At 43.0% G+C, this 26,117-nt stretch overlaps 1 protein-coding gene across 6 annotated transcripts in view; it reads left to right on the top strand.

Moving 5' to 3' along the window:
* Positions 1-26,117, top strand: part of TNC (tenascin C) — an 80,799-nt gene that overhangs the window by 32,247 nt on the left and 22,435 nt on the right. For 2 of the 6 annotated variants that reach the window (XM_081847416.1, XM_081847415.1), the window contains exons 4-15: positions 1,232-1,495; positions 2,743-2,858; positions 2,962-3,118; positions 5,723-5,992; positions 7,528-7,713; positions 8,133-8,222; positions 11,178-11,441; positions 16,566-16,838; positions 17,725-17,997; positions 19,960-20,235; positions 21,753-22,028; positions 23,202-23,474. In XM_081847416.1, the coding sequence (XP_081703542.1) occupies positions 1,232-1,495; positions 2,743-2,858; positions 2,962-3,118; positions 5,723-5,992; positions 7,528-7,713; positions 8,133-8,222; positions 11,178-11,441; positions 16,566-16,838; positions 17,725-17,997; positions 19,960-20,235; positions 21,753-22,028; positions 23,202-23,474 (2,718 nt within the window). The remainder of the gene's footprint in view (positions 1-1,231; positions 1,496-2,742; positions 2,859-2,961; positions 3,119-5,722; positions 5,993-7,527; positions 7,714-8,132; positions 8,223-11,177; positions 11,442-16,565; positions 16,839-17,724; positions 17,998-19,959; positions 20,236-21,752; positions 22,029-23,201; positions 23,475-26,117) is intronic. The other 4 variants (XM_081847420.1, XM_081847419.1, XM_081847417.1 and 1 more) reach the window with 3 other exon arrangements.

Raw genomic sequence — 26,117 nt, 5'->3', positions numbered from 1 at the left:
GTGAGTAACTCATCCTTATTCCTTAGTTTTGCCGTCATGGTTACTAATTCTATGCATTCTATCCATTTGTTCTGCCAGATTTCCTTTGTGGGTATCTCTTCTTGCCTTCTCCTTCTTCTTCTTCCTCTTCTTCTTCTTCTTCTTCTTCTTCTTCTTCTTTTTGCATATACTATTCTAGCTGCAGTGGTTGTGTACAAAAAAAATATTGAGTGCCTTTTTTGGAATGTCATCACCTATTATCTCTAATAGAAAGGCCTCTGGTATTTGGGGAAATGTGAGCTTGAGAATCTGTTTTTAATTCTGTGTGGATAATTTACATGAGCATATTTGCATGACCACCACATATGGATCAGGGTTCCCTCCAGTTCGTGGCACTTCCAGCATAAATTAGACCCTTTTAAATACATTTTTACTAATTTTTCTAGGTGTCAAGTACCACCGGTACATAATCTTTTGTAGGTTTACTTAATATGTTGTAACCAATATCTATGGCCCATTTTGTCATTGGCCCATTTTGCCCCACACTTTCTAGGCAGAGGTCTGCACTTTAAAGTTCCAAGCCTGAGTACTCTTTCTTTTCCTCCCCAGTGCTTTCCCTATGAAAACCTGCTCTTTAAAACTGAAGTGCAACAAAAAGCAATTTGGGTTTTCTGTGGATTTCCGTTTCCTCCAATTCAGCTGTAAAGAGCAGGTTTTTGTGGGGAAAGCTCAGGAGCAGCAACAACAAAAAGAGCACTTGGACAGAGCTTTAAAGCATGGAGGGGAAGTAAGAGAAGGCTAGAGTGAAGAGAAAAACAACCTCCTCTCAGCACCCTAAACAAACTGTTTCCGGGAGTCTCTGAGGGAAGCCGTTACAGTTTAAAGTGCTATGATACTGTTCTAAATGCATAGTGCAGATGGCTTCAAAGTTAGAAACGAGCTAAAGGTTCAGCACAAACATTTAATAGAGACCTCTTTTAACTGTACTATGTTGAACAGCAGGGTATGGGTAGCATTTTCCCCTCTAAAAACAACAACAAGCAATATGAAATCCAGGTTCTAGCATACATAGGGTGCTGGTGGGAGCCATCAGAACCCTCATTCCCCACCTACAGTCCAAAATGACTACCCTGATCATGCAGCCTAGCCCTTATCAGGGCAAATGATCTGTGTCTCAGTTTTAAAAACACATGCCATTTGATTCTCTGCCATAGTACATGTTTTTATTTTATCTTTTAATTTCTCTTATTAGTATTGCCTCCAAAAGATTTGACAGTTACAGATGTGACTGACAAGACTGTCAACCTGGAATGGAAGAATGAAAATGTGGTCACTGAATACCTCATCACCTACATCCCTACCGGAACTGGTGGCTTAGACTTTGAGTTCAGAGTGCCTGGGAACCATACGTCAGCCACCATCCGAGAGCTGGAGCCTGGTGTAGAATACTTCATCCGTGTTTTTGCCATCCTGAAGAACAAGAAGAGCATCCCAATTAGTGCCCGTGTAGCCACTTGTAAGTACATTAAAGCCCAGCTGAGCCATTCAACTAACTTGCTTGTCTACAAAACACTTACCTTCCTGTAAAATCAGGATGGAATACATGGGTGCACTGCTGTTTGCTTCTATGTTATTGCTTCTATGCTATGAGCCCAGATGTAATTAAGTGGGTACTAGTTGGGGCAACCATCATTTCCCCTGGTTCAGAAATCCTTTCTCCAGTACTAGCCAAGTGCAAAACACATCTTATTTAGAAAAGGAGGCTGGTCCAGTAGGGTGAATGGGGCCTGACAATGCCCTGCCAGCTCTCACCTGCCTACCTTTTTAACTTAGGACCAGCCCAGAGGGTAGAACTGCCTATCAGCTTCTTCCTCCTAATTCTCTGTGTTGCCCCTTGCAGAACCAAGCAGGAAGGCACTTCATCAGAAAGCCAAACCTGAGTGAAGGCAATGCTCTTACTCTGGAATGACAACATGTAGGCAAAGGGGGGAAATGGGCCAAGGAGCAGAGCATGAAAAGATTTAAGCTATTTTTACAGCCCCCCCTCCTGCCCTGTTGATATTTTCACCCCCTCCCATTGCAAGAATCTCCTGCTCTGATGTTTTCAGAAAAGAGGGGGTGGAAACTGCTCTTCTCTTCCACTCCTGACTGCCTGCCTGACTCTGTGTGTGGAGAGAGTCTTATCTATGTAGTGACTAGATGGCTGAGTGGGAGCTGTAACACTCATGCAAGCCAGAAGTTCTTTAGTTTGCAGTAGCTATTAGAAATAAAAGAAGTTATGCTTCACAGCTAGCTTCCGCGTTATTTCTTCTCTGCTGAGTCTGGTGCTCACAATGCACAGTTGTGAGTCCAGTGCACTGAGACCTGTTTTTCAGGAGTGGAAGGTCTTTGGAAGTGCTCCAGTTGCCTAGCCCAGTTGGGGCAGAATCAGTTATTGAGCCCAGTCGCTGACATCGGTTGAAAGGCGTACTGACACGCCCCACCCCACATTGCAATGTGGTCCTTTGCAACCTTCCAATGAGTTGATGGATTTGGAGGAACTGCTTTGTTTCAGTCCTAAATCCTGGGCCTTCCTCAAGAATGACAGGGGGAAAATTTGATAGTGTGTTCCCAGTATGTCGAATTTCTTCTTTGTAGCTTACTGGCTTTCAAGTAGTGTTCTAGCATATAGTGTTGGGGGTATTTCTATATATATTTTTAATGAATATGGTTTGAATGCTGAAGCCATGCCTCATGCATCTGCTTTCTGCTATTGCTTTCCAGATTTGCCCGCTCCAGATGGCTTGAAGTTCAAATCTATTAAAGAGACATCAGTGGAGGTGGAGTGGGACCCCCTGGACATCCCATTCAGTGGATGGGAGATTGTTTTTAACAGCCTGGTAAGGAAAGATATGACCTATGAGTGGGTCCCTTGTGATGTGAAGGGTCCTGGTTACATTTCTTGCTTCTTTAAATTCCAATTGTTTAACTTATGCACTGCAGAAGGAGGAAGACAATGTGGGAATCAGGAACAGTCTAAAGAAGCCTCAAACATCGTATCTGCAGCCAGGCTTGGCACCAGGACAACAATATAATGTGTCTCTTTATGTTGTGAAGAATCAAACCAGAGGACCTGGCCTCTCCAGGGTAATAACAACAAGTAAGTAGCAACTGAATGTGATCAGCCTCTAGGTGACTGTGCCAGTTATTAGTCTGATTATTTAGTGAGTTGCTTCTCTTGTTTGTTGCAAGAAGAAAATAAATACCCTGAGAAGGTGAGCAAGCAGCAATGCTGAGAGAAGCTAGAATGGATGGGATTTGCAGTGGATGACTGTAGCAACTGTCAAAACTGATAGTTGCTGTAATCTTCAAGAGGCTTCTCACCAAACAAAGTATGAACAAGGTCATCAACAAAAGCATAGTGAAGTACTCTATATCCAAACCACAAGCATTATCACTGGAGAACATTTTAACACTAAAAGTTGATTTGAATCTATTTTTCCCAATAGAGACTGCAATTGCAGAATACTGAAAAATCACTACTCTTTCCATAGTGAGAAAATGAGATGTCAGGGTCTGACAGCAAACACTAGATCTGTGCTGTGAAAGGGAAGGGAGAAAGCAAACCAGTCAAACCAACCTCTTCCTCTTAACTTCCACTGCTGGGAAAGGGCCCATGCAAGAAGAGCTCCTTCTTCTCACCAGACACCCTGCCCCTCAACAGCTGCAGAACACTCCAGATAGCCCAACTCAAACTTGGGCAATATGAGACTGTCTTTATCTGACTCAGTCAAAGCCTTAGCCTGCCCAAAAGCAGTTCATTTTAGAATTCAGGAGTTGGATAACTGGTGTATAATCTTATTTAAAGGGCCTGTTACTTTTTCTGTGCACATTGGTGTCTTCTGTGCAGCAAAGTTTCAAGCTGGGGGACTTAGAATTAGAGAATCATAGAACTGTAGGGTTGGGAGGGACATCAATGGTCGACTAGTCCAACCCCCTGCAACACAAGAATCATATCTAAAGTTTCATTGACAGATAGCCATCCAAACTCTGTTTGAAAACCTCAAATGAAGGAGAGTCCATGACTCCCCAAGGTAGTCCATTTCATTGTCAAACAGCTCTTACCACCAGAACTTTATTCCTAATGTTTAGTCAGATTCTCCTTTCTTGTAATATGAATCCGTTTGTTCAGATCCAACCCTCTGGAGCACCAGAAAATAAGCTTGGTCCACCTTCCGTGTTACAGACCTTCAAATATTTGAAGATGACTATCATTTCACCTCTCAGTCTTTTCTTTCTGAACATACCCATTTCCCTTCTTTCTTTAAAGAAAGCTCCTCAAGTCTTTCCTGATCCTCTGGGGAATCTCTGGTCCACCCACTGGTCAGGTTTCACCCATTGGTCAGGAATCTCCTTAGAGCTCAAGGAACAAGATGAGGGATCTGGTTGCAGCAGGTCCGCATGGAAGAACCAAGTCTCCTCCTTGGAACTCCTGTGGTAGGACCACTTGGCACATGAGGATTCTTGGTTTGGGGCATGATAGCCAAAGAGCAAGTCATAGGAGTTGAAACCTTTCTCACATGTCCTCCCTCCTCACCTCCACAATGTAACGGGCAGCAATTGGAAAGATAATTTGCTTCTCAGAACTGCAGTCACCTAACCTCTCACATAGGTGGGACACGGGTGGCGCTGCGGGTTAAACCACAGAGCCTAGGGCTTGCCGAGTGAAAGGTCGGTGGTTCGAATCCCCGCAACACGGTGAGCTCTCATTGTTCGATCCCAGCTCCTGCCAACCTAGCAGTTCGAAAGCACGTCAAAGTGCAAGAAGATAAATAGGTACCGCTCCGGCGGGAAGGTAAACGGTGTTTCCGTGCACTGTTCTGGTTCACCAGAAGTGGCTTAGTCATGCTGGCCACATGACGCAGAAGCTGCACGCCGGCTCCCTTGGCCAATAAAGTGAGATGAGCGCCACAACCCCAGAGTCATCTGCGACTGGACCTAACATTCAGGGGTCCCTTTACCTTTAACATCTCACATAGTGTGGGCTGCATCTAACAGGATGGCTACTCATTTCATAGTGGAGAGGAGGCCTAATTAAAAGGCAAGGGCTGGGGGCCCACTGACAGCCTCCTTCTAGATGCCCCACAAGAACTGGGAGCCAACACTGTTGGAGAGACTAGTAACATAATATTGACACACATTGGGATAGGAAAAGGAAGAGTACAATGGAACTGTGGAGGATGTAGAGCCATTCGTTGAAAAAACTATCTCTCTGTATTTCTGTTGGGTCACCTTCCTGCTGTGTCTAGATTCTTACAGCAGTAAAGAGGAACAATAAAAGCACTTTATGTCACTGCAGTTCTCGTTGCTGCTGCAAAAAGAATATGGATTTCCCTAGAGGGTTAGTGAGTGGGCAGCAGTACTGGGGGGGGGGGTCTCTGCATGTGCCTGTAGCAACTGTCAGATTGAATAGCTGCTCACCACATGTGGAAAACATTTTATCAAGTTTTATATGTTTTATTAGATACAGTACAGAAAAAATTAGAAAATGTGGTAAATTAACTAGCCAACTAATTAATTAATTAAATGAAAATGAAGACTGTTTTGAGGTGGAGATGTATGGTCTCTGCACACCCCCACCCCAGATAATTTTTGCAATTCATTCAAATTTATTTTTGAACCCTTTAAAAGGCCTATTCATCAAGGAGTTGTATGGTATCCAAATATTCTAAATCCCTGTCTCATCCTTTTTCGTACTCAACAGAGCTTGATGCCCCCAGCCAGATCGAGGCAAATGATGTTACAGACACTACAGCACTGATCACATGGTTTAAACCATTGGCTGAGATTGATGGTGTTGAGCTGACTTTTGGGCCCAAGGATGTCCCAGGGGACCGAACAACCATCGACCTCTCAAAGGATGATAGCCAATACTCTATTGGGAATCTGAAACCACATACCGAATATGAGGTGACCCTAGTGTCCCGACGTGGGGATATGGAGAGTGACCCTGTGACGGAAACCTTTGTCACAGGTAATAAGTGGTCAGAGTTCTCCTTCCTACTTACCTACCTACCTACCATGGTTTCCAGTGTGGCAGCGATGGATGCAATGGTGTCCTTGAATTATAACTTTGGTGCCAATAGACCCACTGAGCTCCCTCTCACTCAATGCCCTTTTAGTCATGAGGTGGTGAGGAATTTACTTTTTTTCATCCCTTGAGAACTGCATAGAGCTGGGGGAGGAAGTTGGAAGACACACTCACTTTCCCACTTCCCTTTTCAGCTCTATGTGCTTGTCAGGTCTTGTATTAATTGTACTGGATCTGACTTTCTCCCAGATCACTTGGCAAAGCAAAGTGTATGATCAGAGCAAATTGGCAAACCATAAGCTACAAGTTGGGACCAGGCTGGTCTTCTCTTGCTGGAGTTCTTGCCTGAATAGCAGCTGATGACTTTTGCTCCTTTGGCCAATGGTTGGGACCAGAGTGTTCTTTTCCATTACCTGCTTCTACAGTTCCAGTTCAAGAACTCCAACAGGTAGTTGGAGCAGGGTGTCCTTTTCTGGCAAAGCAGCAGCAGCTGCTTCAGCCAATGGATGGGTCCAGGCTAGTCTCTTTCTTGACATGTCGTTCTTCCTGGGAGACAGGGGGAGCAGCCCCCCAGCGGGCCTTGGTCTATTGGCTGATTGCAGAGGCCAGTGCGTGTTGCCCTTGAGCTCTGCAAGCTCAGAGCAGACTTCTACCAAGTACCAAATCCATTACTTTTAAAACTATCTACTTTCGGAGAACTGATTCGATCTTTTTTTTACTTTTCTGACAACAAATAACTGCCTTGGAACCATGGTGCACTGCAGAACATTATGGAGCAATCCACGGGGCACATTCAGTGTACTAGTTAAGCCTTTGAGCATCACTATTGCTCCACATGAACTGCAGATGTGCACCAAAGCTCACCCAAAGTGCATTTGCAGACACACTTCTCTGGAAATGCTTGGGAGTACTGGGAATACTGGTGTGCCACCACATTGAGGAATATCTTGAGAATCTTCTGAGCAACACCAAGGCACCCTGGGATTTAATCCAGAAACTGCTGCTCTATCACAAGGGTGGGGAACTTGTAGTCCTGCAGTCTGCAGATGTTGCTGAATGCCAATCCCTTTCAGTACCAACCAGCATGGCTAATGGTTAGTGTTCACTGGGATTGTAGTGTAGCAACACTTGAAGGGCTACAGATTTCCTATCTATGCTAACATACCAAGGTTGAAAGTATTGGGTTGTATCCAGCTAGGTTCTACTCAGGGTAGACCCACTGAAATGAATGAACCTGTTAGTCATGTCCATTAATGCCAATGAGTCTACTGTGAGTAGGCTTGGCATTGGGCAGAAACCACTGTGCTGTTAGAAAGAGATAGTTCATAAATGCTGAACCAAATCTGAACAGAGCAGAAGGAAGTTTGCCCATCACTAATGGGGAACATGTCCTAACATTTGTTAAGCCCAAAGCTTCCCCTGCAGTTCTGCATACACAAACTTTGCTAACAGTTAACCACCTTCCTTCTTCTGCCCAGAACTGGATGCTCCCAAAAATCTGAAACACCTATCTCAGACAGACAGTACCATCACCCTGGAATGGAAGAACAGCCAAGCAACACCAGAAGCTTACAGAATTAAGTATGCCCCCATTTCTGGTGGAGATCATGCTGAAGTCACAGTACCCAGAAGTGACCAAGCCACAACCAAAGCTACACTCACAGGTATGGTTCACCTGAAAGGTAGTCAAGTTACTGTTGGACCAAATGTCTATATAAGTTGCATGGCCTCAGGCTTGAATTGCATTCTTAAGACTACAAATCTTATCATGAAGGGCTAGTTATAAGACTACAAATCCTATCATGCTGTGGCATTCACAAGTTCTTAATCTCTTTTATTAAATAAAAGAGGGGGACACCTTTTTGACTGACAGAGATGGCAAAACATATATGTTTAATATAAAAGATAAATAATTGCACTTTTAAAATCTTCACAACTAAGGTTTTATTCCTATGAAAATGTATACTTGTTTAATATATTAATTGATTGATTTAAGAACATATACCGGTAATTAATTGAAACTTCTTTAATCAAATGGCAACATGAATAAAGAGCTATTTCTGTTGTTGCTGTTGTTGTTTAGGTCTCAGGCCAGGAACAGAATATGGCATTGGAGTGACAGCTGTGAAGCAGGACAAAGAGAGCTCTCCTTCCACTATTAATGCTGGAACTGGTAGGAAAATGTCTCATCTTCTTTATAATAGGAAACAAATTGCCTGCCAGGAACCCCGGGGCTGTGGATTGTATGTGTAGCCAGGCTTCAGTGCCCTCTTCAGACACAGAAAGGAATAGCAGCAGTGATCGACTAGCAGTACAAAGCCTTTGGATTGTCCAGATTTGATATAAATACTTTCTCCATCTTTCCCAGCTTAAGATACTGATGCCTGGGTTCCTGAGCCACAGAATACATTATGCAGGTCTTGATTCAAGTATTGTCACCCAGGGCTGCAGCATGACCCTGACTGTGACAGTCTCCATTAAACACTCAGTATTACAGGAGTCATGAAGCTTTTCCAGTTCAAGGGATGCTTCCCCTCAGGGGCATCCCTTTTAGAGATGCACGCTAGTAGTGGGTGTGGCCAGAGGCAAAAAGTAGGCTCCATTCCAGCTTTGCAGAAGTGAGAGGTTTCTAAACACACACATACCTTTCAACATCCTCCATCCAGGGAAGAAAGGGGAATAATCACAATTCAATGTCACATACGATTCAGGCAAAAGCACTTGAAAAAGTCACAGGGCAGTGCTGCTGAGAGATGGGCGTTGAGGAGAAGGTATGGCCTGGGGAGGAGTCCTGTGGGCTGGATAGAGAGGCTTGGAGGGCCACATTTGGCCCCTGGGCCCTAGAAAAATAAGGGGAGCCAGTGAAAACAGGAATCATTATAAGTATTATTATAATTTATTTTTTTCTCTAATGGGCTGGCAGTTAGTGAGACTGTAGACCATCACCACAGCCCACTTAAACCAGGACTTGCGTGTATAGTTGGGGTTCCCTTCTTGTGATATTGGTTTCCAAAACTTGTAGACAGACCTCTTTGAAACCCACATTTTCCCCATTAGTATGTAACCCTGAGCCAAATAGTGGTATGGTGCAAATAAGCAAATGTGCTGGTGTCCAGAGAGGAGATCATGGCTGCCTTACACCTCCGTGCTCACTTTGCTGCTATGCTTAGCTAAACTGTGGTTTGGCTTAGAGGGTCATTCAAACCTGGGCTTGTGCTTTAACTCTCTCCACAAGCTGTAAACTATAGAGCAAACCTGTATGAGCTCATGGTCTGTTTGGAGAGAGCTAAATCCTGGCTCAAAGCTTGGATGACATGCTGAGCCAAACCATGGCTTAGTTTGGCACAGCACAGCACCAAAATGGCTGGGGAGAAGCAAATTGGCTTCATTCTCCTGTCAGGGAGCCTACGTGTTTGCTTATTACATACAAACCAGGCCAGTGTTTTTGTTGGATGCAGTGTGCATTCACATAGGAAGTGCTAAATTACCTTGGGCACCAGGTGAATGAACATTCAGAATATCCCACATACTTTCACAAATGATTTTTCTGCACTCTTAAGAGTACAACTCACATTATCTAGATTAGAACCAATACCTTTTTCAATACAGAGGGAACTACAGAGAACAAAGTTCCCAGGACTGAACTAGACCAGTGATTTCAAAAAATGGATAAATATTGTGCCAACGTTCTGCGGATATATGTACATTTCAAAATTGCAGAGAGAGCTTGCTAGGCTCTGTCATGCATAAAGCCACGTAAATTTGGAGCACACTGCACTCTTTCCTCCTGTATCAGCAAATTTCTAACTGGCACTCTGTCTGTCCTGGAATAGAGAGGGGAGTCAGAAAACTGGTATGTGGGTAGGGCTGTTTTACCTCCCTCTTGAAGCCACTTCTGAAGAGGACATTGGCATGGACTAAAAAGTTTCTTTCAAATCACTAATAGTGGTGGTCAACCAGTGGTTGTCACTAGGCCAGGTCTGAACTGCAGGCCATCTGCTCACCACTGTATCTTATATCAGGAAATGTGTCCCAAAAGCGCATACAAAATTGCAGCCAAGCAACAGGATCTATCTAAGGGTTTGCAGAGGCAACACTGTTTGCGCAACTAACAATTTCATCATAAGGCAGGGATGGGGAACCCTTTTCAGCCTGAGGGCCACATTCCCTTCTGAGCAACATTTTGAGGGCCACAGGTCTATGGAGTCGGGGCCAGATACAGAAGTATGTTGAACAGCAAATGTAAATGCCACCATTATACAGTTTCTATACACACATACCCCTCCATCTCCTCCATGTAGGCAGTCTGATAATTGCATTATTAGAGTTCAAGGAAGACACATTTTCACCAGGCAGAAAGACTCGAGGAGTTTGTGAAGCAAGACTAGTGAGGGGTGTGCCCTGGGAAGTATCCCAGTCTTGAGGGTTGGAGAGAGAGGCCTTGAGGGCTGTGTTCAGATCTCCAGCCTGAGGTTTCCCAAACCTGCCAAAGGGGATTCAAAGATTTTCAAAGAATGGTATTACTCTTTGAATATCCATGGGATTGTTACACTGAAGAGGATAAGTACTTACTAGATGTAATGTGTTTAAGGGTACAGTATGGTCACATTAGCTGCTTAAAATGTACTGAGGTCATTTTGCCCTTGCTGCAATTCAAACGTTGGTGACATGGCTGAGATGGCAATGAGGGGGGTGTCAAAACCTGTCCCCCCACGGGATCACTGCATGGGCCTGGATACCTGGCCACAATGCTGCCCACCACAGAAGGTGAGCGGACTTGTACCATACTGTTCACCCAACATGCATTACATTTTTTGCTTCCACACCCCTGCAACCCCCACAACCCTTTTGCAACCCTTTCAGTAATATAGGAGGAAACATTTCTTAAGCAATACAGTACCAAATGTTTGGGAATCTTCCAATAACAGTTCTCAGTAGAAGGCGACTCAATCTCTCTCTGCACTTTTTACACAGCTTGTAGTCCAGAAGAACAGGATCAACAGAATATACTGCTCCAGCTCCACCCAAAAACAATTGTTCATTAACTGAGCCTTGTTAAATAGATTGATCTACATGGCCCAAAATGGTCCCTCAACTCTACAATTCTCTTATTTCTCTTTGCACACAGATCTGGATCGTCCCAAGGACTTGGAAATCACTGATCCTACCGAGACAACTCTCACTTTGCGGTGGAAAATACCCCGGGCTAAAATTGATCGCTATCGCCTTACTTACATGACCCCTGATGGGAGGAAGAATGAAATGCAGATTCCTGCCGATAGCACGTCTCACATCCTAAGGTCCCTAGATGCTGGGACAGAGTATACCATCAACCTTGTGGCAGAGAAGGGCAGGCACAAGAGCAAGCCTGCAACAGTGGTTGGCTCTACTGGTACGTGCCTTGTGTTTGCATCTCCCCAAATAGGTTCTTGGATTGCACAATGGTTTACAGCCCAAGGCTGAGGGCCTGAAGTCAATAGCCCCTTGTACACTGACCCTTTGGCTCTGACCCTTCAGTTCATGCCTCCAACCAAACTGTAGGCTTAAATTGCTATGGGGTGTGGGTACAGCAGACAAAAAAAAAGACAGGCAGCCCATAATATACCTTTTCTGTCATCAGCCCCACTTCCCTCTTGCTCCAGCTTATGTTTGCATCATTTTAATGTTTCAAGAGTTCCAGTGGGCAGGCACATGAGCAGCAAATGTGCTTTGTCCCCAGAGATGAGCCCTGTAATATGCCTCTTTTGCAAAGTATGGAACCAGGACACTATGCGGTTATTTGCATGGCGATTCAAGCTGCCACATTAAATAGTCTTCTAGATTGACTTGGGACAGGTTAGGGACACTGAACTTAGCCCTATTCACACCTTAAATTTAAAGCACTATGATACAACTTTAAATAGCCAATTTAAAAACAATCTGGGAACTGTAATTCATTATGGGTGCTGACATTTCTTAGGAGACCCCCCCCCCCGTCCCCTTGCAGAGCTACAGTTTCTAGAGTGGTCTAACAATCAACCTCTCTTCACTGGGAAGTCTGGGACTGGTAGCTTTGGGGGAAGCTATGACTGTTTAACATGGTGCTATAGTTCTCTAAATGTATGGTGTGAATATGGCCCTTGTCATGCAAGAGCTCATTCACTGGGAGAGAAACCATCAAAGGTACAAGCTTACATCTGATTAATGTTTGCAGCCATAAATATGATAACAGCATCTTCTTTCTAGGAAAGAACTTTTCAGGAATGAGTTTCCCAGCCAGCCACTCCAAGTCTTTAGCTCCAGTTTTGGTGGTCTGTGCAGCTAAAGAAGTAACAAGATCAAAGTTTCCTTCTGTACATATTTACAAGATGTGCCTTGATATTCAGATTAGTGTCTGGATGTTAATGAAATCCCCATTGTTCCTTTTATGTTTCAGCAATAAAAAATAGAGTTCTTTGATGGTGGGGGACTGGTATGGGCAGCTCATTAACACCACATGGAAGGTTTTTTCTTCACCTCTATAGTCCCATCTGGTTTTGAGAACCCAGGACAGTGAAATGCAGATGTTCCCCAAATTAGCACATGCTCCACATTTCCCCCATTTAGGTATTGAGTACTTAGGGACCACAAGGAAGGGAAAGGGCTTTCTTCTAGAGTCTCATATCCAATACCAATCATTTGAAAATTTCAAGACAGACAGTTTCTTTTAACGATCTGCCAAGGCAAAACTCTAAAAAATGCACATGCTATAAATAACTGGAATCTCTCTGCATGAAATAAATTATTGGGTACGTAAAGGTCTATTGTGGAAAGGGATGGTGGGAAGGTATTCATTGCTCTCATCTTGCCTAGTTTTATCTGTCAACTTCTATATGAGGAAGGTCCAGATTCTGAGGGGCATTCCCATTCCTGCTCAGTGGTAGCGCACCTGATTTGCATGCAGAAGACTGCACATTCAACCCCTGGTGTCTCTAGCTAGGGCTGGGAGAGACTCCTGCCTGAAGTCCTGGACAGCCACTGCCAGTGTAAACTATACAGAGTAGATTGAGCAATTGTATAAGGCAGCTTCCCATCTTCCAGGGGAAAGGGCTGTAGCTCTGTGGTAGAGCACATGCTTTGCATGTAGAAATTCCCAGCTTCAATCCCCCAGAATTTCCAGGTAAGGCTATAAGAGACTCTGGCCTGAAACCCTGGAGAAATGTTGCCAGTCAGTGAGTTGTATTGAACTGGGAGCACGCCTATTTAGATCAAGGAATTCAAGTTAGCCATGTTCATTAATTACAGTAGGTCTACTCTGAATAGGGCTTACACTGGTCACAACACTATGTAGACAATACTGAGTTAGATGGGCCAAAGGTCTGACACAATAAAAGCCAGCTTCCTGTGTTCCATATTCTTCTAGGGATTGTATAAACGAGGTCTGAGCAAAAGTTGTATAAACAAGTGAGCTCAGATGTCCAGATCTGGACATTTCTGGCATCAAAGCCTAAACCACCTACGGTTTTCTTGTTTTTTATTTATCAGTGATCATCAGCCCAGAGTTATTTCTTCCCCACCCACCTCTTCCTGCTGGACAGGGGCGCCAACTATAGGGGGCTCTGAGTGCCCGAGCACCCACACCGCAGGGCCCCTGACTCAACTTCTGGTGCCTCATGAAGCACCGGAAGTCATGTCCGAGGCCTTGTGAGACCTCAGAGATGCCGTCCTAGGCCTTGTGAGGTCTCAGAACCTGACTTCCAGTGCCACGGGAAATCGGGTTCTGAGGCCGGGGAATGTGTGTGACGTAATGATGTCACATTGCAATGTGACATCATGACGTCACGTGCACTGGGCACCCATAACCTGGGGCCCAAGTTGGTTCCGTGGAAGTACTGATAAGTACAGGAGCTCTTGCATCGAAGTTCTGCTAGCCGCTCTTCTGTCTCCCTCTGTCTCCAAGTGAAGTTGCGCTTGTCCCAATATATAAGCACCAGGAGGACCATTCAAACAAGGGCCCGGAAGGATGCTGGGATGTGACTCAGGGAGGTGATTGTTCCCTTATTATATTCCCTTGATTGCCTCTAAGGCAAGGAATCTTCCATCCTGAGCCAAATCATACAAGACATGTTGCTTCATCCCTTCTGCTGTGAAATGACACTGAGTCCCTTTGTTCTCCTTTAGCATCAGGCAGCTTGAGTAACCCAGGCTTGGCTTTCTGAATTGGCTTCTGTGATTCTTAAGTTGATGTCCCCCAGGAACAACCCATGGAAGCAAAGATGGGGGCAATTTGATAGCATTCCTCCAAAGCAAAACATGAGTGGGCTTTTAGGAGCTGAAGCCGATGTCAGTCACACTCTGGGCATAAATAACTTAGGTACATTGATTTTAGTGGGTCTACTCTTAGCAGAACTTAGTTGGATTTGTTTTGTGGGATTGGGGTACTAGAAAAAGAAATGGTATGAATAGTTCCAAGGCCCTGATCCAGATTAAGTGAGATGGTCTCAAATCCCACTGTAACAACAGGGATTTAAATTGCATTTCCTCCTTGAAGCTCAGGGTGACACACATTCCCTGCCCCACCAGTGTTGTCTTCACAACATCCCTGTGTGGTAGGGTAGACTTAGCTTCATAGCTGCAGTTTAGGATTTGAACCTGAGTCTCCCCCACCCTTTTTCTGGCATGCCAATCACTAGGACACACTGACTCTCCTTCTGGTTAACTCCTTCTGCTCAAGGACCACGGACAGACTGAAGTATAGTTCCATTTGAGACAAAGACAGTCAAAGTTCTACTTGTTTTCATTAACATCAGTAAAAATGCTTCATACTCTTCACCTCCTCAGCAGCAGGAAGTTCCTACTCCATTGTAAAGGGTTGGCTGATTCCTGGGAGAAAGAAAACCACTGCATCTAGGCCCTGTGCTGTCAATACTGACTAACAGCCACTCCCTGAGGTTTCAGGTCCATCTCTCTAGGTAGTAAAGAAGACAGATTTACCCCAGTCAGCATCCAGGAAAACATTCCCATCTGGTATGATTTAGGGAGATAGGAAGCTGCCCTAGAGTGAAGCAGACCATTGGTCCATCTAGCACACTATTGTCCCCAATTGCCTGGTAATAGCTGTCCACTCAGGACACATTCGTTGCCCTACCTGGAAATGTTCAGGGTTGAATCTGGGACCTTCTGCATGCAAGGCAGATGTTCTCCCGCTGAGCTATGGCTGAAGTAACAGTGAGGGATCACATTTAAATTCTTTATAGCATTCATATTCTCAATATGAACAATATGAACCATATATAGAAATGGCAGCAGCAGAAGCTGGAGGCTTTGCTTAGAGTATAATAAATAGAGGAATTTCATTTTTGGAAGGAATGTTTATAGCCAGATATCTGTTGTCCATCCAAGAAGCTCTTAACTCAAGACTGTATTTATTCTTTTCTTAATCTACCTGCTGTGTCTGGCTACTGTCGCCTCATCTAGGCCTCTATATTTCTCATATTTATTATATTTCTACCCCATTCTTCCTTTTAGAGAGCTCAGAATAGCTACATGTAGCTCTCAGTCCAAGCTCATGCCTGCTTTGCTTTGGCAATGTTATAGAAACAGATCATGCACTGGGTTGTTACTAGGATGGGGAAGAAACAGGATTCAGTTTGCATTTAAAGATAAACCTGCCAAATTCACACTTTCCCAAAATAATGTGAATTGAAGCACAACCATCAAAATTCATACTGCTCTGAATCTTGTGATGTAGTTACCCAGCCAAAAAATGTGTACAAATATGCATATACTAGTATAATGTGTACAGGAGCATGCATATTAGTGAAAATAACATACAAAAATGCATTATATTAGGAAAATCTGTTTTCTTAGTTGCTGAAAGCATGACATTTTACCCATTTAACCACTGTATCCCAGAAAATATGAAATTGATGTTCACTATGAAAACAGGACTCTCTCCCCTTGCCAATAGAAGACAACTAATATGGAGATATAGAGAGCACTATCCCTTCCTTGAAAACATAGGAGTCAAATCCTAAGGGCTGTGGGGGCTTTAGCCCCCACAATAAAATATTTACCTCATTTACCTCATTCGTTACTGCATTCATGTAATAGCTTTGGGGGAGCAAATATTGAATTGTTAATGGTTAATGTAAAGCAGCAGACTGTATGTGTGTGTCTTGCAAAATGAATTTCAGATGGAAATCAGTCCCTGAATTGCCTTTTTAGATCCCACAGCTTAATATTCTTGCTTGCTAGAAAGCTATAGCTTTACTGAGGCTATCAAGGTTTATATGTGGCTTCGCTGATGTCTACTTCCTCAGCTGTGTTCCTGAATCTCCTTTGGAAATCTTATCCCCAGGTTGTCTCCTAGGACATATAGCTCTTGAAGTGTGTGTATAAGTGAAAGGGAGAGGGGCTCATAAATACGTAACCAGGTAAAAATGGAACTCATTATCATGAAAGCTTTGAGACAGGCGGTACCTCATCACTCCTTTGCTTGCTTTCTTTGACCTTCAAATCTGATTAACCAATTTGGCTCTCTGTCCTTTATATCTAGAAAAAGAGCCTGAGCTGGGGGATTTATCAGTCTCAGAGGTTCACTGGGATGGATTCCAGCTCACCTGGACGGCTGGAGAAGGGGCCTTTGAGAACTTTGTCATGCAGGTGCAGGAGCCAAACCAGCCAGAAAATGGACATAATATCACCATCCCAGGCTATTTGCGATTTGCGAATCTTACTGGCCTCCTGCCAAGCACTCTTTACACTATCACTCTCTATGGTGTGACTCGGGGCTACAGAACAAAGCCCCTTTCAGTTGAATCCATGACAGGTATCTTCTTCTCTTTTTTTGCATCTGCTCACCTGTTTCAGCCACCATTTCTTGCTTCCTTCCTTCCTTCCTTTGCAGAAAGAGAGAGAATGGCATCTGCTCAACCCTGCATTGTTTCCATCCCTCCCTAATGACGAGCAAATCTCCTGTAGGTTGACTATTTCATTTCATGGTAACCCGTGGAACCACTTTCTGACATGCTACTTGCTTCCCTGCTATTTTCATCTAAAAAACAGAGACGGGGTTTATCAGTTGTGATGCTTTCCTTATTTGAAGAACATCCCTAGCAGAATATTGAGGAACTGAGTGAAAGGAACTGAGGCTTGGCTGTAGATTAAAGTAATCTTCCAGCATGAAAACCATAGTCCTAAATCTATGCTCGAAGGCACTTTCCTCTGCATTTAATTTCTTTTATAATCATCTGTATTCTGAAGATCTCCAGGCAGCATAATATGCCTCTTCTTCCACTCCATATGCTATCAGCTCAGTACAGTTTTTACAAAGTTTCTTTGCAAGTGTTTCAAAAATGTGCAGCTATTTCCTGAGAGTTTTCTCCCAGCTTAGTTGTGTGTGTGTGTGTGTGTGTGTGTGTGTGTGTGTGTGTGTGATCTAACAGATATTATTGCAACTTTCCCCTCTAGAGTTGTGCATAGGAGAAGTCTCAAAATCATTCCTAGGGAGCTGCTCTGCATTCTGCTTCTACGCATGGGGGCCTTGATTATCTTCAACATCTATTTTGCATTGGCTTTTAGCTTCTTTCCTTATTTGCTTGCTTGAGCTGGTCTCTCCCCCATTTCATCTCCTGCATTGTTCAGCTCGGGACTTGAAGTCAAATAGAACAGACTTAAAAATTAAAATCAAATTCAATGTTGTTTCCCTTCTTCAGCGATGAAGCCCGAAGTCAGCAACTTAACAGTTTGGGGCATCACCCCTGAAGGCTTCAATCTCTCCTGGATCACCACCAAAGGAAACTTCGAGAGCTTTATCATTGAAATTATTGATTCCAACAGGTTGCTGGAACCCATGGAATACAACATCTCAGGCCATTTAAAGGCTGCTCATATCTCAGGGCTGTCCCCTAAAACTAATTTCATTATCTACCTCTATGGAGTTACTCGTGGTTTCCGTACTCAGGCATTAAGCGCTACAGCTACTACAGGTATATGATCCTACCTCATGTGTATCATGTGTTACTCAGTTTCCTTTTCAAGACCGTCCTTAACCTCAGCACCATTTACTCTTTCACACTTCCTATTGCCTTCTGGTGAATTGCAGAAATGGACAACCAAAATTGTAAGTGTGCTGAAGTGTTCCCTTACATGAAAAGATATCTGGAGCTTTTTTCATGGGCTTTCTTTTCTTTCTTTTCTTTTCTTTTCTTTTCTTTTCTTTTTTTTTTTTTTTGGTAGGGAGAAGGGGCAATAAAGAAGAAAATTAACTATTTGTGTATGCCACTTTTAAAGTCATTGTTTAACTATGAAAGAGGTAACGATGGCCACCAACTCGGATGGCTTTAAAAGAGGAGTACACAAATTCATGGAAGGTAAGACTATCATGAGGCACAATGGCCAATTTCTCCCTGTAGTCTGTATGCCTCTGAATACCAGTCGTGGGGAATCACAGATTACGTTAACAAGATGGTGGACTATGGTAGGCCTTTGGCTTTAATCCAATAGAGCTCTTCTTACAATTTTGTAACAGAGATAAGTTTTTCTTCCTCTCTTATAAACACTGAAAGTAAGGGTTATCTGGTGAAGATGGCTGGTGGCAGATTTAGGACCAATAATAATAATTCACTCAATGCCTATTTAAATTTTGGGACTTTGCTGTGGTGCAGCAGAGATTTTATTATGTTCCATGAAGAAAAGCAGCCATTTTTTTCTAGAACTGTAGAACACATCCACTTTAAGGGAAAATGAGAATAGAAATGCTTGTTAGTCCATCACAATATCCTATTTTGATGGACTTGGGAAATTTCTAAGTAGTTTTTTCTAAGGTAGATTATATTTTCTATTGATCCTCCAAAGGTTCATAGGGAAGAGAATGGAAAGTGTGCTGAATATATGTAGCCACATCTAGCATCTTCTGTAGCCCCTTGCAGATGTTGGTTATACATGTGAAGAACTAATGAGTATAACAACAAATCACTGTTCCCAGGGAACTCTGGGAATTGTATCTCTGTGAAGAGAATAGAGGTTTCTTAACAATTCTTGGCACCCTTGACGTGTTAAAAATGTGTAGTGCAGGTGGGGCCTTAATCTTAACAATAAAGTCTCCACCCACCCCAGTTTCACTAAAAATATGAAGTTATGAAGTTTCCCATTATACATATAATATTATACACATACTATACCCCCCCCCCAGATTTACTAAAGATTCACTGAAGTAACCTGCACATAAATAGATAGGCACAGCAACACACATAACTCTATAAAGCAGTCTCAGCTAGCACAGTCTATGTGGGACTAGTAGTCCAACAAAACATGGAGAGCACCATGTTGATATCAAAATGCATATGTTTCAATATATGTATAAGAGTATCCAGAGGAAACAGAGTACAGCATGAGGCTTGACATTTTATGGGTATTGTCACAAATATATGCATAAATGTATTTTTAAACATAATTTTGTATATAATTATCCAGACTTTTTAAAACAAAAAACAAAAACAAACCAACAGTGCACATAGTTTAGACAGGAGTAGGTTCTCAATACAAGAGGCAGTTCGATGTGAGAAAAGCCCATGGGTTAGAATTCTATTAATAATATAATAGAATTCTGTGTATATATCTCTTTAAAACTGATCCATTTTCCAGTCCTAGTCATCTCAATGCTACCTACTGCTTTCCTTTATTTTTGCCATTGTATAAGTTGGCCAACCAAAAAGTACCCTTTAAAGGTTGCTTTAAATGTTAGCTCTACTCAGAGTAGACCCAGTGACTAACTTAAGTCCATTAAATTCAGTGGATATATGCTCAGTAGGATTTAGCCGGATACAACCCAAAGTTTACAGGTAGGATTCCACCGGGCATGTTTCTTCTGCATCCTTGAGTTCTTCTGTTATTATATTCCACCTTGGAAGTTTTGCCCATGTTGATTCCAATGTGTTTTTTCCTCATAGTAACTGCACATCTCCTTAGCAAACTCACAGTTTCAGATACTTCCTCTGACAGCCTGTCCCTCATGTGGGAAGCGCAGGACGTTGCCTTTGACCATTTCCTCTTAGATGTTAGAAACACCAACAACCAGTCTCTGGACTCCCAGCAGCACGCAGTGCCGGGGGACTCTCGGAGCTTTGTCCTCATCAATCTCAGACCGAACTCTAATTATACCCTCCAGCTTCATGGCCTGGTTGATGGGCAAAGTAGCCAGACCTTGACGACATGGGCTACCACAGGTATATCACCTCCAAGGTTTGCCTTTTCTCTGATTCCTTTTACTCATAAGTGCAGTTTCCCCAAGTATGATATTTTCCTTCCTGCCTTAATTTAGAAAGGGTGCTTATTTCTCAGAACTGGAGTAAACCTGAAAGGAGGACAATATTGTTACAACTGTTGTGTCCCAACAATTAAGGACTTCTTCTATATATGCACACATGCTAATCTACATCACATATGTGTGTGTATGTGTGTGTGCTACTTACAACATACATATATGCATATATAAATATATGTGTATGTACTTGTTCCAGCAGACATTTTTCTAGAGCATCACTGCATCTGATCTCCCATCACTGACCATCATTGCACTTCTTCTGTCTTTCTTCTTCCTGCCTTGATGTTTTCATCATGAGGCCTTGCTATCCCACAGTTCTTGTCATCCTGAGAGATAAATCTTTGCATGCCACCTTGCTTTATGATGGCACATATCAGTGTTCTGCTGTTGGACCTAGAAGACACCTCAGTTACTTATATTTTCAGTATTGAAATGTATCAACCAAAGAGAGGTGGGAAGCTGCATGGTTGGTACCAATTCCATTATACATATCAAGAGTCTCATTTGCCTGGCATCTCTGCATATATTACTATGCTGTCAATACTTGGAATGGAAAAGCAAAGCCCATCTCTTTCTTGAGCTTCCAGCCCAAGAGTACAGTCACTTCTACCAATCATCCTTGATTGGGGTTAGGATGATAACATACCTTCCACAAGATGCCAGCGTGTTTTGCTAACAAAGGCACCTCCAGGGTTACCAAGATCCTACTGTATGTCTTGCCTGACAGGATTCTTTCATTTTGCATTGCATGCAGGAGCCTTTAAGTTCCAAGGGCTATGCCTGATCTGACCGGAAAAGCATGCTTTGACAATGTCCAAGTGGTGGAGAAATGTTGGGGAAACTATTTCAAACTTGCATGTTAAGTCTGGTGGTGCTATATCTGTCTTCTGTGTTGCTGTACATTCCACCATCTTCAGGTGATCATGAGATCACATTGAGCTTGTTTCTTTAAAGGCACATGAGCATTACAAAACCATGCCAACACTGCTTTGTCACCATATGGCAGCATGAGGGCAGTTCTAGCATGAGTCCTTAATTGGGGTCAGTTAGGTTTCACACATGCAGCAAGCAGTGCTGAAGCAAGCACAGCTTCTTGGGAGCTGGTGCCTGCTTCAGTTCTGCTTTGGTCCCTGCTCACACCCATCTTTCTCCCTTCCATTCCCGGGGCAAAAAATAAAACATCTTACCTTGAGGAAAGAGAAGGGAGACTTATTGGGGGGGGCTCTCCTAGATGAGCAGACCATCCATTGATGCAAGTTATGTCATTTTTATACTCTGGACTTAGTGGTTTTGTGCCAGGGGTGGGGAACCTCACATGTTGTTGATTAAGTGATGCACCTTCTGTTTTCTCTACCACCACATGGCTGCCAACCAGTAATGCTTTTCTCTTTCCGCTTTTTGTGTTCCCTTTTTCTTCAGAGGTCGAACCACAGCTGGGCATGCTTACACTCACAAATGCTAAGGCCAACACATTCAACCTCTCCTGGACCACAAGAGATGGGCCTTTTGCAAAGTTGGCTGTAAATGTTAGAGATTCCCATTTGTTCCGGGAGTCTCAGAAGCTTTCGGTGTCAGGAGAGGCTCATGACACTCTCGTCTCAGGCTCAGTAGATTATACTGATTATGACATTAACATTCAGGGCACAACCACAGGCGGGAGACACACTGAGTCTCTCATCTCTTTGTTGATGACAGGTACCCTTTTAAAAGACATTGGGTGTTTGTTCCCCCCACCCCTTCCATTCCCCTCCTATTTGGATAAAATGAATTGGCAATTATGATTGCGGCATTTTCACCATGTACTGCCTATCCCATATCTAAGAATGTTGATGGATTACAGCTTTCTGGAGCAAAGTTGATTGACTTTCAATTGAGGGTTGCCTATTTGTTTGTTTTAAACCAAACAGCAGTAGGCAATGGACAATACTAAATTTATATTACTATGTGTCTGGAGAAGAAAACATTGACGGTTAATATGATCTCCATCTTCGTGTAATTGTAGTCATGAGATCTTGGTCTGCCTTGGAAGGTGGTAAATTCTCCTTTGCCAGAGGTTTTAGACAGATATTGTTGGGCTAAAATTGCCATCAATCCCAGCCAACATGGCCAATTGTCAGGGATGATGTCTAACAACGTCTAAAGAGCCACAGGTTCTCTGCTGCTATACACAATTACTTGGAAGCAAGTTCCACTGACCACACTGAGACTTACTTCTGAGTAAACACACTGAAGTTTGTCTACCACCGTCATAGAGCAGCGTTTCCCAAACTTGCATCTCCAGCTGTTTTTGGACTACAACTCTCATCATCCCCAGCTAGCAGGACCAGTGGTCAGGGATGGTGGGAACTGTAGTCCAAAAACAGCTGGAGACCCAAGTTTGGGAAACACTGCCATAGATCTTAGAAGGCACTGAAGCAGAGCTTCCATAGTCTCGGTTATGACTAGGACAGATCCATGCAGGTGTTGATGGGTCTTTTAATAACCTGGTCTCAAACTGCGGCATAACCCTTTATGCAGCTAACATAGACCACATCATGAAACTTGACTGTGCTATCCATGGAGATATTGGATTGTACCCAAACTAAGTTCTCTTCAGAGTAGACCCAAATTATTCAGTTCATTGGTTTCAACAGGTCTATACTGAGTAGGACTGGCATTGGATACAGCCCACTGAGTGATGGATATGCATGTATGAATCTACCTTGAAAACTATATACAATTATTTCACCATTAATACTACACTGTAATAGTTGCTAGTTTCCCCTGCTCCCCCATGCAGACCTGTGGTTTATATCAAGTTACACACACTGTCTTATCTAACTCTTTTTTTTTCTCCTTTGTGTTTTTCACACCTTCCCCTTCTTTCAGAGCCCTTGCCCCCACTGGAAAACCTCACTGTCTCAGGCATTAATCCATATGGCTTTACAGTGTCCTGGATGGCATCAGAGAATGCCTTTGACAGCTTTCTAATAATCGTGGTGGATTCTGGCAAACTGCTGGACCCCCAGGAGTTCCTCCTCTCAGGAGCCCAGCGTCAGCTGACACTTAGAGGTCTCATAACTGGCATTGGCTATGAGGTTGTGCTTTACGGTTTTGCTCATGGTCGTCAAACTAGGCCCTTAAGTGTTGTTGCTCTAACAGGTATTTTAATGCAACTGGAATGTTCTCTACCTCTAATGCACACTTTCTTCATCCTTCCTCTGGACACTTTTTATTTTAATGCCTCATTTGGTGACCAACCATGGTTTCCCTCATCACTAGCTACTGACACATCCACTAACATGACTCCCATACTTCTCTTTCTTGGATGCCCTATTTTTCCTGTCTCTTGGAGAACCAAACTGAGAGAACCAACAGATGTTGATTTGTTCAGATGTCTTTGAACCCCTATCCAAAGGGGGAGTTTCAATGTATCCTCATTGATTGAATCTTTGTTTATACATTCTATTTCTCTTCCCTTGTTTATTTATTCTACTTTTGGAAAAGCAGATTGCATGAGGTACACAGCAAGAGAAGAATTCTCCTATCCAAACACTGATCAGGCTCACAGATATGGTTAACTTCAAGAAAACTTGAGCTTTCAAGAACTCCATGAGTGTTAAACTCCCTATGGGCTAGGTCATTCTGCAAAATGATGATAGGGACAATACCAGCTGTGAACATTATGGCCGACCAAGTATTCTGAAGGGTACCCCACATCTAAACCCATCAATATATCCATTTAACTAAACTTAGCCCCACCACCATATTGTCTCCATTGGAAAGCTTCAGCAGTGGCTTTGACCAAGGATTTAAATCCGTGTTACGAACTTACCTGAAGGAAGAATAATCCTAATGCTTGGAACATTTTTTGGTAGTACTCCAGGACTCCTTAAAACACCTCTTCTCCATGATAGTCTGATCTGTTTTCTTCATACAAGAGGATCTGCAATGATGGCAAATATGATCTAAGTTTGCATACATAGTTGAGCTTTCATATTCCTTGTAAGCCAAGGTATCCAGCTTCATTGGAATCCTATTGGGAAAGATTTTACTTAGTTGATTAATATATTGTCTTTCTTCCATAGAACTCAACACAGCACAGCAAAGATTCCTAGGCAATCTCCCATCTAGGCACTAAATAGACCTAGACTGGTTTTGAGCTGCAGCCAGGTTGTTGTAGCTTGTGCCTTCACATTCAAGTAGCAAACTCCTAGTTCAAGGGTATGATCTAGCCCTCTATAAATAATTTGTCCTGCCCTCTCAAGGCCAATGGCCAAAAGAAAAGGAATGGAAGTAGACACAGCACTGCGATGGGTGGAGATGCTTCCCTACCATCACATTGATCATTTAATGGATAGACAGGAGTAATATTCCCTCTCTTCAGCTGATCTGCTTTGTTCAGCTGATGAGGAGGTTGTCTGCCTGTGTATGTCCTTTGTATGTGCATGTGAGAGTGTGTCGGGATCATACACATCACTGCATTGCCCCACCCTTGACCGCCCTACTCTCTCTCTCTCTCTCTCTCTCTCTCTCTCTCTCTCTGTGTGTGTGTGTGTGTGTGTGTTTAATCCTTTAAAAAAATCACCATATTAATTCAATTCCTAGCCAAGAAACTAAGGATTTTTCCAATCCTTAGCAGCATTATTTGACATCTACCCATATTTACTTGCAGCCTTTCTGTTCTCTCTCTCCATCTCTCTTTCATTATCTCAGAATATCTTGCTAAGTAAACACAGCTCCGGAAGGTGGAAGAAAATTGATGCTACAGCAATCTTGGTAGCTTTTGAAGCATGCATGGCTAAACAGTGATACCGCTTTATTTAGTTCCTTCCACCTGTAAAAGTGCAACAAGTGCACTGCTGCATCAGACCCAAAGTCCATATAGCCAAGTTATCTTTTTCCACTAGTGGCCAGCCAGATGGGCTTGGGAACTATTATGTCCCCAGAGGAACTAATTCCAGTTCACATATGTCCCTTTACAAAATGAGCTAGTTCAGTTCATGTTCAGTTCACAGTTCCATCTAAGTTCATCCAAAGTAACCCTAAGCAAAAAAGAGAAAAAAATCAGCATTCCCAAGTTGCTGAACTGAAGTATACAATATATTTAAGACTAAGAAGACATCAGAACACACACACAGTAGACTGTGAGTTCTTTGGTTTATTCACCCCAATTGTGATGTTTACGTTTAAAGGCCCAAAGAGTAAATAAACAAACAAAACCCACATGTAAGAAAATAAATCTGAAGAAGAACTAGAAATTGTTCAAAGTTTCTACCCCCAAATGAACTTAATTCATGTTTAGTTCACCCAGAATTTTTGAGGACCACTTTCAGGTGTGGTTCAGAAGGGTTTTTTACTAACAATTCAGTGAAACCAAACTACTTAAACCAAACTAGTTCACTACAAACATATGTGCTGCCTATGTACCTGGAAGGTTAGTTTGTGATGGCCTGACCCAGTTCAAATTTTGGCACCAGGGAGGGAAGGACATGCTACAGCCAGATAAGAGCTTTTGCACCTGGGACTATGCTCATCTTGAGATCCAGATGCTCATTACAAGCTGGGCACATGCATAATATGAACCTAGTATTCCAGTGAAATCACTAATCAAACTGCTTCAGTCAGGTGTCAAACATGCACCATGTGGATCAGATTTGTCTGAAGAGGTGCTACATAGAAGAGAGCAAAAATTTATTCTCATCTGCTTCAGAGAAAAGAACTAGAACTTTGTGCTTATGTTACAGGAGATCAGGTTTCAGATAAGCAATAGGAAAACATCTTGCTAGGGGAAAGCAGCTCAAC

The sequence above is a fragment of the Podarcis erhardii genome, assembly GCF_964252035.2.
Source record: "Podarcis erhardii genome assembly, chromosome: Z".
In the NCBI taxonomy this organism is placed as follows: Eukaryota; Metazoa; Chordata; class Lepidosauria; order Squamata; family Lacertidae; genus Podarcis; species Podarcis erhardii.
The sequence above is the reverse complement of the archived record's forward strand: the minus strand, read 5'-3'. Positions and strand labels throughout refer to the sequence as shown.